The sequence below is a fragment of the Convolutriloba macropyga genome, chromosome 2 (assembly GCF_964194025.1).
Source record: "Convolutriloba macropyga chromosome 2, txConMacr16.3, whole genome shotgun sequence".
NCBI classification, from domain to species: domain Eukaryota; kingdom Metazoa; phylum Xenacoelomorpha; order Acoela; family Convolutidae; genus Convolutriloba; species Convolutriloba macropyga.
Genome location: NC_134469.1, coordinates 5,681,331 through 5,696,754, shown reverse-complemented (window position 1 = coordinate 5,696,754; position 15,424 = coordinate 5,681,331). Strand labels below are relative to the sequence as shown.

General features: G+C 35.7%; 1 protein-coding gene across 2 annotated transcripts in view; it reads right to left on the bottom strand.

Moving 5' to 3' along the window:
* Positions 1-764: 764 nt before the first annotated feature.
* Positions 765-15,424, bottom strand: part of LOC142335079 (uncharacterized) — a 96,094-nt gene continuing 81,434 nt past the window's right edge. For both annotated transcript variants that reach the window (XM_075383418.1, XM_075383419.1), the window contains exons 8-9: positions 6,990-7,192; positions 765-1,236 (exon numbers count right to left, since the gene is read on the bottom strand). In XM_075383418.1, the coding sequence (XP_075239533.1) occupies positions 865-1,236; positions 6,990-7,192 (575 nt within the window). In that variant the 3' untranslated portion in view covers positions 765-864. The remainder of the gene's footprint in view (positions 1,237-6,989; positions 7,193-15,424) is intronic.

Below are 15,424 nucleotides of genomic sequence, written 5' to 3'. Positions count from 1 at the left end.
AAAAAAGTGATGAGCTAAAAGTGCTACGCTGACCTAAACCATAAAACTACTGAAACTAATCCCCTCGTAGCACAAAACTGAACGTCTTCACTGTTTTTTTTGGTGTGACAGAGTTTTTGCTTCGTTTCAGTTTTTTATCAGTGGAGTGTGAAGAAAATAGTAAAATAAAAAATGGGGAAAAGAGAAATGCATCGACGGAAGTTTCAATTGCTGATCAATAATTACGCGTAATGATATCGGTGATAGCTGTAATCTTGTTTTTCAACCTCGAAATGAGTAGGCTGAGCAGACGAAAACAGCAGAACAAAATGGACTGGGAATGATTGTTCTGTAAAATTTAACAATAGGGTAAATTAAAGTTGGCATTGCGCAAAATTGCATTGCTTAAAAGGGCAGGTGGCGTATAATCCCGGAGTTTGGTGGCAGAGCAAATCAGCGCTGAATCAGTCTAGAGACTTTCTGTTTTTTAGGATTGCCAGTACTTTATTCATGCTACAATTTACATTGGCTAGTGTTGTTTTTCAGTAAAACTTACTGCAAGAAAAATAATACGTTCAGTTTAACTCCCGCAAACATGTTTGCTTTATATGCGATTCGAACTTCCGCTTTGGTACTTGTTAAATTGCATAGCAAGTTATAACCACTAATCTAAATGGGCTTTGTAGTAATTGGCTGCAAACTATTTGATGTGTAAATAGTTTGTACACTACTATAATAATTACCAGTTAAGTCACCTCTTAGTTGCAAAAAGTAATGAATTCAAATTTTACCATAATTCAAATTATCATTCATTATAATTCAAATTATCAATTTGCTCTGAAAATCTTAAACATGAACCCAAACAGTTGATAGATAAACATTTTATCATCGTGCTATTTTCATAAAATCTAGTTGTGGATCATCAGAGACATCAAGTAGAGTTACTTTACTAATATCACACTTTGCAGCCACGAAGGAACCATTAGACGCAAGAATCAGACACAGGTTTTTCTTGTAACCTTTCAGTACCTGTTCGATTGCAGGCAGTTCATAAGTTGAATTGAATTTGACCTCAGTGAACTTGTCTTGATACATCCACTCGAATTTATTGCCCAATCGCATTGATGTGGCACCCACAAACGCCCCAGCATGAGGTCGGATTTTGTGAGCTATTAGGGCTTTTTTGACATCATCATCGACAACTGCAACTTTGAAATTGCGTTCTGTGATAAATTGTTTTGCTGCAGACATATGGTCCTAAAGGCGATCGAATACTGTTTCTATGCACAATTAAATCAATACTATAGTTATATACGAAATGAACCAAGATATTGATCAAGACTTCCCTACCCAGGTTGAGGTCCAGACCAAAATTGGTTTATGATCAGACCCAGTCGAGCACACATCCATGTGTTCCCAGACCGAAAATACAGGGTCTGAATGGAAGTTCGAGCGCACAACAGTCTGGACGATGGTCTGGAGATGGTCTGATCAGAGGTCAATTTGGTCTGAAAAGTCTGATCAGAGGCAATTTCGAGTGCAATTGGGTCTGATCATAACATCTTTGAGCGCACTTGGGTCTGATCAGAAATGTTTTCGAACGCACTTGGGTCTGATCAGGGACCATTTAGAGCGCCTTATTTTTTTTGTTTTTTTTTTCACTGAGAGAATTTGGCTCTGCCAAGTGGCAACAATAAAGCAGCGTTCTGATCAGAGACTCATCTAAAGTCCGATAGCTCTGATCAGAAAAAGAAGTCCAGCTGACATCAGAGGCTGGTCCCCTTCTCAGGAAATTTTGATCAACTGGAGACCACGATGTTTCTTATGGAAAGCTGTCGAAACTCATCCATCCAGTCAGAAATATACACTAAACGGAACACTTAATGAAATTTGTTCTCATCAAAAGTTGAGTTTCGTTTTCTCCAGCAGTACTTTTATAATTGATTTTCCTTAGATGAATTATATACTGCAAACATCAGTTTTTATAAAAAAGAATATATTATAGCAAAATTAAGAGATTTGTTCATAAGTATAATCTTTAGCTGATCAGAATAATTTGAGCGCACTTCAGTCTGATCAGAACTGGTTTCGAGCGCGCTTCAGCCTGATCTTAGTCTGATTAAGGTCTGGGCAATGGTCTGAACTTGAGTCTGGACCATGGTCTGAAGATGGTCGGATCAGAGCGCCTTCGGTCTGAAAAATCTGATCAGAGACCTTTGTGTCTGGAAAGTCTTATCAGGGGTAACTTGGGTCTGGAAAATCTGATCACGGTTAACTTCCCTTTTCAAATTCTGATCAGAGATAACTTTGATCTGGAAAGTTTGATCAGACGACAATTTGGGTCTGGACCTCAGTCTGGGTAGTCAAGAAACAAATTAATCTTTCAAGATTTTTGCAGAAAAAAGTAATCTTGATTGATCTTGCGACAAAAAAAATATTACAAGAATCTTGCAACTTTAGCTTTTCATTGAGCAAGTAAAACTTAAAATACAAAATTGATATTCCAACAGAAATACAGAATCAAATAATTGAGCATGACAGTAGAATAAATTTTTGTTCGCAATCAAGCAAGCCGATAGGCAAGCAAGCCAAATTTTGATATTGAGCTCGAGTAAGCCGAAAAATTGTGGGATAACCGTATTTTAAGTTGAGCCTGACGGGCCGGTGGGTGGGCTTTGCGATTTCCGGCCCGCGATTTCCGGATTACAACGCACAGTGGATGAGAGGCATGGCCATGGACAGCCGTTCCTTGAATCCCGTACCCACTAGACGACTAAAAATTGAAGTATTCATGCTTATTTGGTTCATTGGAATACATTATGCACTATAATACTATGCTCAGTGTAGATTGTAACAGTTGACTAAGTATTATTTCTGAGAGATTACATACCTATTACATAACATTTGGCTTTTTTTGTCGGCTTACTTTCACTTCGGCTTACTTTGCGTTCATGTAAATTGTTGGGTTTTTCTCTTGTGTTTCAATGAAATGATGTAGAACTGTCTTCCAATATTGTCAGCTAGTTTGTCAATTCAGGCGGCAGAATTAGAAAGTGTATTGATGACAAGCGATAGCCTTCGCAAAAACGCCACCAATGGTTTGAGGCAGGAAAGAGTTAAAATTTTGAATTTTGTCATTTTTAGAAAAAAAACTACTCCATACAGTGGATTTCTGGATTAAGTCAGAATATTCCGATTTAATCATTAATTTTCATTGCAGTTGCTCCGCGTGGCTAACTGTTTAAAAAATGAGGTTCATGAGGAACGTTTTATAAACAGACTGAATTTGTTTCTAAAAAGCCAAATCTGAATTTCAAAAACTCGCGTTAGGCAGGTTTCTGCTGTCTACGTATTTTCAATCTATGTTTCACGAGAAAAAAAATAGAAGAAAAATATTTTGATAGAAGAATTGAGCAACGAAATGGCGTGGAGGCTCTTTTCTGATTTTCTCACGGTAGATCTAGATAACGATCTCTTTGTTTTTTGTGATACTTTTTTTCGCATTTCTTGTACCTGCAACTGTTGAAACATTTTTTGTTTATCTTGCGAATATTGAGCCACATTTTCTTACTAAACATAGATGTAATTGCAAGACGCACCATTGTCTCGCATTGACTTTTGGTTTTGACTCGGGTCGTCAGGTTTCAGCGAGAAAAAAGACAAGGCCTCTTCAGTTGTAATAAAAGCTAGATAAAAGCTATATTTTTCAAGTTTTGACAAAGTGCTTAAATTTGCTTTTACTGATAGCTTAGCAAAAAACATCGGATACAAAATCAGTATTGAGTGCTTTTATTTAGCAAGTTTTTAATAGTTTATTTTTGTGGAAATAAAGCGACCAACCAATTTTCATCTTCAAAACTGTGGCACACAAATGCTTCTAATGAAACTGCTTGTTTTTCATAGACATGGAAAGTTTTTTCTTAGACATGGGCAGAACAGTTTTAGCAAAAATACCAAAACAAAAATTCTCAATGCCAAAAAGCACCGAAAACATACCCTGTTGCTGGCACTAATTTTAAGTAATCAGAAAAACTTTTCAAAATAATAAAGACAATTGGAGACAATTTATGTTGTAGTAAATTTTATTTTCCCTGTTTTGAAAAAGGATTAGTTCATTTAATCCAGCTACATGCATCTTGGCCATGTTTCTGCAGCCTGTGCTAATATCAAAACCAAATACGGGATCAAAGTCTCCGCTGAAGTATCAAATTGTCCGTTTAAAGTTACATTGGATGGCAAAAAAATCCATAACTCAAAAAATGTACATTGATTAGACGAATAATATGAAGAAAATTTGAAAAAATTTTGAAAAAAATATTTAAGTTTTTTTTAACAATTTGTCATTTCACTGGCTGCAAAAACCACGTACAAATGTTAGCAAAGAAACTGTCCTTTTTTATGTAATTAATTTAGCCTTTTCTCCGATGCATGATTTCTGGAAGTGATTTTTATTAAAATTTTGAGGGCTAATTCTCTCAAACCAATTGCATATCGGCTCCAAGATTAGCTGCCTTTAATGATGATTACAAGTAAAGAGAACACAAACAAAGTCCCTGTTTCAGTGCTTTTTATCAAACGTTTCACCAAAAATGTTTCAGTACTTTCCATCAAATGTCAAATATGTGTAATTTAATTAAAATGTCTGAAATTCTGATGCTTTCCACAGCCACAATCAATCTTCTTTTTTTTCAAAAAAAATTTTTATCTGTCCTTTTTTAACGCAGCAAGAAAACTTTTTTGGGTAGCCTTCCTTATTTTTCATATCCAAAAAAATTGTTACCATTTCTCAACATTGTTTAGATACATATCTTAATAACAGTTTTTATAATGTACAAAAACTGATATGTATTGGGTCGCCGTTTTTTCAGAATCCGTTCACTTCTTATGAAGTTTTTTTTGAAGTCAAATAAAATTGGCTAATCACACCAAAAAGCGTATGTCGTGTGAAAAAGTGGCATTTCAAAAAGAAATGATCCGCATTTAGGTCAAACACAAATGTCATTTAGGTCAAACATTTAGACCACCCATGTGCTTAGGTCAAACGGCTGAACAAATTGGGGAACAAAAAGAAAAGGTTTGCTCTCGATGCCGCAAACTTGATTGAAAACCAAAAAATACGGCGTAAAAAATTTAGACACGTTCTATACGTCGGGTCAATACAGTGTATTTTCTGACAAAATTTATCCTTTGGATCAAAGTTTTGGTTATTGAGACGAATTTTGACAATTTTTTGCAAAGAACGAAGCTAAAAAATAAGCACTTCTCTTTCTGGTGAAGATTTTATTCGCGTTTTGTTGTTTTAATTACAATATTTTAATTGGCACTAATAACTACAAATACAGCGGAAAATGAGAAGAACGGTCTGATTTCAACAAAACACCTTTTTTTCTCACAATTTTTTACTGTATTGCATTATTTTGTAATTAGTTGATAACAGTTTAAAGTTTCTGCATTCAATGAAAAGCATTGAATGACTTTTTTTCCGAATTACCAAAATCAGACTTCTTATATGCTGATGCTAAAATTGCGGCCAAAATAGCTTGTTTCAGATTTTGTTCTTAATTTTTGCTTATATCTAGATTTTGTACTTCACAATATTCAGTATAAAATTTTCTATATAATTGTTGTAAATCTTTCTATGATGTATATATATATATATATATATATATATATATATATATATATATATGTTTGTTAACACACACACACACACATATATATATATATATATATATATATATATATATATACATATAAATACATATATATACATATATATATATATATATATATATACATATACATACTTACATACAATTATATATATATATATATATATATATATATATATATGTATATATAAATATATATATATATATATATATATATGTTTGTTAACATATATATATATATATATATATATATATATATATATATATACATATAAATATATATATATATATATATATATATATATATATATATATATACATATACATACTTACATACATTTATATATATATATATATATATATATATATATATATATATATGTATATATATATATATATATATAAAATTTATATATTTTAAAATTTTCTGAATTATAATTATGTGCATAATAAATTATGATCAAACGTAACAATTAATGGAATTAATGGTAAATAATAGTTACATGATCAAAATTGAGTTGGGATTTTTTAGTTTTTATGAGTTCATATCTAGTTGAGATCCCTGTCGAAACAGATTTTATTTACTGATCGGAGCTACTTGCATGAACATTAGACAGTTTTTTTTCTGTTTTTCCGATAAAAATTGCATTTAGATTATTATAGAATAAATGATAATTCCAGGAAACTTGAATAGTGCCTAAAAATTGTTTCAAATCCTGCTCTTGGGAGCAGAAGGGAATTTTAAAGACAGAGTCGGTAGTTTAAATTTCTACTGGATTTTTTTCCAGATTTTTGAAAAAAGTTTGAGTTTATTATGACGTAACTTTTGAAGGTTTTTTCAATAAATTGTCTTTGATTTCTTTAGCAGCAGATTTTTCGATTGTTTATTTATGGCATTATGCCTTGCACAGCAGGTAGCATTCTCCCAAATATTAACCGCAGATTCTAAGATGAGATCAAGATTAGATTTGAAGTGATTTCAATTGAAAAATAAATCGAAATAAATAGATGATTAAAATGTCACTCGAAATTTTTTCCATTTCTGTATAGTTTTTTGAAACATATATGGCCCAAATGTAGACTAAAGTTTATTTTGAGTGCATTTTATCCCGGAAATTCTGTCAATTTTTCCATCTCAATTTGTAAAAAAAAGCGTTGCGGTGATTATAATTTTTGGTCACGAATGGGTACTGACCGATAACTGATTAAAAAGTCTTCAACGGAGAAGCAATGATGAATTATTTTTTATTGCTGCCATTACCTTTTTTATTGCTGATGACAATTTAGTCATAACATGGAAACATATTTTACAGTTAACGGAGGAAATAATAAGCTTACAACAAAGAGTAGATAACAGCTGGTTCTTGTCTCGTCCAGGCAGAAATATCCGTAGTAGGGGTTTTCAATAGTACCCATGGAAGCGCTCATTCTCACAGCCACTTCATTCTTGCCTACTTTTGGAGGAGAGAAAGTACAGAGGCTCACGTGGTCGATGCTACAGTCAGTAGCACTCCAGGTGATCTTGTGGTCAGAACGCGAGACTGAAAGCAGAAAATCAAAAAAAAAATGATTTCAAGTAGATTATGAGCATTACTGTATTTAACCAAAGAGAAACAACAACGGAAAGATAATACACTTGTTAGTCCTTCAAAAGTTCCTTGGAGGTCCTTAGAGGTTGAAAAGCTCCTTACAGAAAAACTGTAGTCAAAGCTTACGGAAAGGTCTTCCAGCTGATTCAAAAAAAGTTTTTACGGTTGAGTTAATTCAATATGTTTTCTTTAACTCAACAACTAAATCAACAATCACATCTGTGGTACGGTTGTACCATAATTTAGTTCTCATTTATTAAAATGTACTTAATTAATTTATACTTGTCCTTGTAAAACTAAAAGTCAGTATTCACATAACTATAAATTACCGCCGACTAAAAAGTCATTATTTCATACCGTTCACACCTCCCACTTTTACTCAACTATTCATTCTTTTGAATCTCCTTACTGAATTCAGTTGTTCGCAATCTAATCTTTTTTCCACTAGACAAAATCCTAGCGGATTTGAAGGAGAAATCCAACCTCATTTAGTTTGCCTACATTCGCACCGCGATTGTGGCTAATTCTAAAAGTAACAATTCATTTAACTTTGGAAGCTTGGATTCGCACCTCGAATCCATACATCTAAATCTACGTGGATTCACAGCACGATTGTACCCTATAGTCAGGGTTATCACATGGCGCAGTCAGCTACAAAAGAACGCGCAATCTTGGGAATCGAGCCCTTTTGGGAAAAACCGACGTTGGAACCTCCATTGCAATGGGACAGATGGCAGGTCATGCTAAAGTTAGCCATCATGGCTAAAGAAGGAATATCAATCGATACTCTTCTTGACGACCCCCCAGACAAAGTTACCCTACCTCCAGAACCCATCTACGAGGAGGACGTTCAAAACAGCACAGCTCAAAGCGAAAGAGACAGACGCACTAGGAATGAACAGCTAAAAAACTCATGGCTCAACCGATGTCAGAAAGCAGAACTTGTTGGCATACTATGTGGGGAAAAGCCTAGGAAATACTGCGATAGTAAAGCAGTATCCCTAACGTATCTAAGCCTGGGAGTTGAAGGGAGACGAATTTTTGGTTCGCAAGAACCAAGTAGTCAAATTGACAGAGTGACCACGAAAGTTTTTTGGGAATGCCTTGATAAAGTGTTCACCAAACAAAGGAATATTACATTTGACAGATATACACTCTTAACTCGAAAACAAATGAAAGGAGAACCAGTGGAAAAGTTCTACGGGTGCCTTCGAGAACTCTCCCTAAATTGTGATTTAGGAAGCCACGAGGAATCGATAACACGGGATGTGTTTATCGCTAACATGCAAGATGGAGAAATTCAAAGAGAATTGCTAAAAGAAGCATGAGAAGCTAAAAAAGCTCTCGAAGTTGCGATCAATATCGAAATGGGCATACAAACGCAACTAAAAATCTCTGGAACCCCAACAACCAATTCAACTAATGAAGTCCATTCGATAAACAGTGTCCAAGGATCGTGGAATAGAAACCGACCATCTACAAATCAGTTCGTAAAACCGACGATCTCTCCAAATTGTGGGTATGGTTGGAATCCCTCTCATAGACAAAATTGTCCCGCCCGTGGGAAAATATGTAAAAATTGTGGAATCTCTAACCATTTCGCTAAGGTTTGTCGAAAACCAAAACAAGCTAGCAAACCTAGATCTCGAGTAAATTATGTAGATGACTCAATATCGGAAGCGGCTACAGTAGGCACCTCGACATCAGTAACCGGACAAGTAAATAAAATTAGCAAACTCCTACAACAAAAGAGCATATACGATGCCAATTATGACTCAGACTACGACGAATACGATGATAATTGTGTAGCGGCAATTTCATATAAAACTGACACCCGTGAGGTAGAGCCCGTAAATTTGGACATTCGAGTTGGAAATACAAGCACGAAAGCATTGGTGGATTCAGGAAGTGTTTGTACGATCGTTAACAAAAGTCTGGCGGACAAAGTGGTATCGGAATGTAAAGATAGCTATTGGATACAGTCTCCTGAAATACACGATTTAAAAACTTTCTCCAATGATATAATCAAAATAGTAGGTATAATCAAGACATCAATAAAGTGTAATGACTGGATAGCCACAGACGTTGATGTAACAGTCGTTGAAGATGGTCACCGACCGATCATTGGACGAGACCTTTTCCCAAAGCTAGGTTTCTCAGTAATCCAATCAAAGCAAGTGGCAAACATTGATCAAAATCAATGCCCAATTAAGAGGCAGATCTCTTTTGACTTTCCTGAACTCATCACCCGTGTCGGTAAATCTTTAAAACATTCAGTAAAGTCAACATTTAATAGTGAATTTACAACTACTCATCAAAAAGGAAGACGAGTACCTATTAATTTACAACCACTAGTTAATATAGAACTTAAAAAATTACTTGATGAAAAACACATCATAAAATTAAACAGTTGTTCTGACAAAAATTTCATCTCACCCATAGTCATTACAGTTAAAAGAGATAAAACAGTTAAATTAGCTCTAGATTCAAAAATTTTCAAAGATTCAAAGTCTATTCACAAAAACAAATATCAAATGCCAAATATTGATAATTTAATTGACACAATTCAACAAAACTTGAATACATCCGCATCACAAGAAACAGCATATTATTCCACACTGGATTTGAAGTACGCATACAGTCAACTTAAATTAGACCCGGAAACGGCCAGACATTGTAACTTTAATATTATTAGCGGTGAGAGAACGGGAACATATCGTTTCATTACAGGTTTCTACGGTTTAACTGATATGCCAGCAGCTTTCCATAAAGTAATGGACAATACTTTAGTCGGACTAAAAAATGATTACTTTTTTCTAGATGACATTATAGTAGTTAGCCGTGGGTCCAAAGAAGACCACTTAAAACTTGTCTATCAGTGCTTACAGAAACTAGATGAGGATAATCTACGAATCAACTTACCTAAATGTCATTTTGCAAAAACCGAAATAGAATGGTTGGGACATAAATTCAGTCAATCTGGAATAGCTCCACTTGAGTCAAAAACAGCGGCAATCGCATCACTAACAGTACCTAAAAATTTAAAACAACTCCGATCATTTTTAGGTTCTGTACACTACCTTGGAAAAATTATTCCTAACTTATCCCAATTATGTCATCCTCTTCGTCCATTATTAAAAGAGAACACAAAATTCATTTGGAACACTGAACATGTCACACATTTCCAAGCAATTAAAAATAGAGTAGCAAACGCCACAGAAAACACACACTACAATCCTCACTTGGAAACGCGGATCAAATGCGATGCTTCTAGAGCAGGGTTAGGAGCAGCATTAGAACAACGTTCACCTACAGGTTGGCATACAGCTGCATTTGCATCTCGATTCCTTAACTCTAATGAGGAACGTTATAGCATTAATGAACTTGAATTACTAGGTGTTGTGTGGTCCGTCGAATATTTCAAATATTATTTATTTGGCAAATCATTTACAATCATCACAGATCATCGAGCATTACTTTCAATTATGAAAGAACATAGATCAAATAAATCTTATAATAGTAGATTAACGCGCTGGATTGATCGTCTTTTACCCTTTGACTTTAACATTGAACATATTCCTGGTGCAAAAATGGGGCTGGTAGATTATATTTCTCGCCAACCGAATCAAAAAGCAAAAGTTACAAACAAATATGACGAGGAATTTGCGGTAGCAACAATTACCGCATTCGTGACGCAATTGCAGCAATTTATGTAAACACCACACCACAAACCTGCCAATCACAACACTTTAACAGCGTCATTAACACACATTCCACACGTGCCTCACATCCTCGCTCAACAAACTATTCCAATTTGCTTTCTGCCATTAATAGAAATACAAATCAGTTGCTTCTTAAATACTCTGCACACGCAGCACAATTGCAAACTCATTCTAATACCAGTACAAATCCAACTCAAATCCAGCCACAATTAAATACTAAATCAAACCAAACTCATATCCACGTAATCGAAAACCACAAAATGAGTAGCTCTCCTTCACACAGCCGAAACCCGCAAACTCCCCCTACTCACAGCCGAGTGACATTTCAATCTACTCCAAATTCAGGAACGACTCGATCCTCAAATGACGGACACCCTTCCCCTAGTGTAGAATTGTCCAAAGAAGAGGTGTTTGAGAACAACTTGACACAGTTGTTCACAAAAGGCTTCCTGGCAGTACTGACAAGCAAAGATGCAGTTCTGAAGGAGGTACGGGATTGCATACTTCAAGATGACCCCCAGAGATGCAAGGAAGTCAACCCGTATCTATTCTCGTACTGGCGAGACTTGCACGTCCGGTCAGGATGCGTCTGTGTAGACGAGGGTGTGGCGATTCCCCATGCCATACAAGACGCGGTACTGGAAAACCTCCATCTAACCCACCCGGGAAGTTTGGGGATGATCACGCTTGGCCAATACGCGTTCTGGCCGTACATGCACCCCGAAATCTTAAATGAAGCGGCCACGTGCCAGCCTTGCACTGATATTGGTAAGAATCTTAAACCTGTTATTCCAGCGTCTAAATGGAAACCTTTATTGCCATGTACAGAACCGAATGAAGAAATACAAATTGACTTTGGAGGTCCCATCACCAATGAAAAAGATCGAGATATCTATTTTCTTGCATGTATTGATCGTTTTTCCAAATATCCTTCTGTAGAAGTATTTGATAAAGCAAATGGACCAAATGTACCAGAATTTTTAGATGATTACATTCAAATCCACGGTGTTCCCCGAAATATTAGACTAGATCAAGCGCGATGTTTAATAGGTTATAAAGTTAAAAACTTTTGCAAACAACATAATATTAACATACTACCTGCCCCTGTAAACGATCATAGAGCCATAGGTTTAGTGGAGCATTTGATACAAACAATTAAAAGACGCTTAGGCTGCATGAAATTAGACAATAGAAATAAAACATTCACAATTAAAGAAGCAATAAAGTCAATTGTATATCAATTACGTATTTGTAAACAAAAGACTACAAATGTTACACCTTTCCAAGCACATTTCGGAAGAAAGCCAAACACACCACTAAGTAATATAAGTACAACACCTAAATCATCTAATCTGTCATATGAAAACATTCTTCACCACTATTTAGACGCCGATACTGTCCCTGTTGAGGACTACCTAGACGACAATGGATGGGTGACGGGAGACAGAAGCGACATTCTGATTGAAGAGGCTATGCAAAGAGCCCAAGTTGACGCCGGACGCCGCTACAACGGCGAACACAACAAATCTGTCTCTCGCTTCATATTACACCCAAAATTAAATAATCCCATCCCCAGATCGGAACAGTCACTGGACTTGAAGCTCGCCCGCAAGGTGACTAAACGATCAAAAAGAGACCTCCACGGTCTTTGGGAAACACTGGCTCCAGGAAGTACGGTTGTTCGTACATCGGATACGACAACCGTCATCAAAGAACCAGGAGTACCCGAAGTTAGTGTTCGCAATAGCGATTTTGCTAAATTCGGTACTCGCGCCGAACGGAACACCGATTTATGGCAATACGCGCAACGTAGACCCCTACCATACGAAAAAACAACGGAAGAAAAAATTGCACAGCACACGAAGGATTTAAAGAAAAAGTTTCGCGGGGAGATCAAAATTCGCCACCGCCCGACACAGTCAGATGCAGCATCGGGCGTGTCATCTGCAAATAGCAATATATCGAAAGCAATGTCGGCAAGAAAACGACGAAAGCCCCAAGCCGGAGGAAAACGGTCACGTCACACATCGGTGAGCCTGAATACATCGAATGCATCGTCTGTTGCTGCCCCTTCAGTAACGTCTTCAATCACATCCCCATCAACTACCAGCACCAAACGAAACCGACGAGCCCCAGAGTATTACGGATTTGAAAGTTCGGTCAATTCGGTCAGTGACGACTCAACAGCTCCGGTTTCCAAGAAACCGAAACGAACAAATCCTGTGATTGAGACAATTCTTCAGGAAGAAGCTACACAGCCGCCAGTTCCTGATACAGATTATGAACTGACAATTGCAAGCCCCTCTGCACCACCACCAGTGGGAACTTGGTCTCCTGAAGAGTACAATTATGAAGATTACGCTAGGGAAGTTAGCATGAGTGTATTTGATGCGGTGAACCAAATTTAAACTAAAACTGTTTCAAACTTTCATTGTTAAATTATTGAATTGTTACAAATCTGTAATTGTTAAAATAACTATAAATTACCGCCGACTAAAAAGTCATTATTTCATACCGTTCACACCTCTCACTTTTACTCAACTATTCATTCTTTTGAATCTCCTTACTGAATTCAGTTGTTCGTAATCTAATCTTTTTTCCACTAGACAAAATCCTAGCGGATTTGAAGGAGAAATCCAACCTCATTTAGTTTGCCTACATTCGCACCGCGATTGTGGCTAATTCTAAAAGTAACAATTCATTTAACTTTGGAAGCTTGGATTCGCACCTCGAATCCATACATCTAAATCTACGTGGATTCACAGCACGATTATACCCTATAGTCAGGGTTATCACAACATCTGAAAGTGTTACTGCTTTTTTCTTGTTAATTTAAATTGTTGAAGGCGTTCCAATTGATTTTAAAAAATATAACTTTTACGGTTGAGTTAACTCAATATGACTTTGCGTTCATTGACAAGAGTCTATTCACAGATAAACACCGAGATAATTTAGAGGGATTTCCGGGCAAATAGTCACATTTGAAAAGAGAACTGTTTTTTCTTGTTTACTTCAATTAATGAGAAGTTTCTAAATAAAACTAACAAATAAAACTTTTTCATTTGAGTTGATTCAATTCGCGAGTGTCTAATCACAAGTGTCTTTTGACTGGTGTTTTGGCATGTTAAGTCTCAATTAAGTTTAGTTTTACCAATATGTTGTACAATCTCAATTGAAATGAAAAAAATAAAAGCAAGAGAATATAGCACAAAAATAGCGAGAAGAAATATCGTTTTCAATGAGAAACCATTCCATTCATCTTTAGCGATTGATGATATGTTGACCGCAAATTACGCTGCGAAACATTCATGTTTTTTGTCGACCTCCGTTTCAAAAACGTTTTGGCAGATGTAACTGGGCCCTATTTGGTGTGTTATTAAACTTTAGACGACTTTTAGATGCACAAAAGCGCTCAGTGAACTGGGCATAATAGGGGATTACAAATAACTTGCTTGCGGATTATAGTTACATTCAGTGCGGAATAGAGCTATGCTAAAAGTGAAGAAATGATAGGTTTTGGTTCAAATTGTGTTCGGAGATGATCAACGAAAATATTGCATAAAATTTTTTTTAATTTTCAAAACGATATAAATATAAAACTAAAAGCACTTACAGACACTAACAAAATGTTTTTTATAGAAGAGAGAATTTCATAGCCTTCTTCACTGGAGCTTAACAATGACTTATGTGGAGTGTCATTTTCATCTAAGAAATTGGTCAACAGTAAGGGAATCTGTTTTTCAGGCGTTTTTGTTTAAAGATTATCCAGTTGAGTTGACTGATCAAAGACCCAGAATTCTGATATCTGCTTCTCTTTTGGCAGCTACCCGAGCTGGTTTACCCTAATTTCGATTCAATTTTTGTCATAATCTTTGAACAGTTTTTTGGTTTTCTTCAATAATTTCGTTAGATCCTCTTCCATTTTTGTTTTACTAGGCGTGATGCAACCATAGTAACGCGGAGGATAAGTAACTGCTGAGTTTTTTTTCGAGCGTTTTTGTCAGCTGAAAAATACCGTGCTAAAATATACTGAAAAAATGGGCTGTGTGTATTTGACAATTGGTTTGATATAACATACAGGGATAATAAAGCTGTTATCACTGCGCCATAGACCTCTGTTTTTGTCATCGTTTTCCTTCAACAATGAAATTTTCTTGTAATTGTGGCACGTACAAATCTTAGTTCGAGTTTGCCAACCGTTTATTTTTTTTTAGTTTCAGAACTCAGCGGCCAAAATCTTCAAATAAGAGAAATTTCAGCAGTATATGATTTGTAACAAAAAATTGAATATCGGTTTTCAGAAACGATATCTTGGCAGTGAAAAAGCAAACGAATTTAGGTTATCAAAAAAAAGGGTGAACAATTACTCTCAAATTGGAGAAAATTGAACTCTAGCTAACAAAATCAATAAATAAGAACTGAGAAACGGCGGAATGTTAAGAGTAATGTAGAATGATTTCGT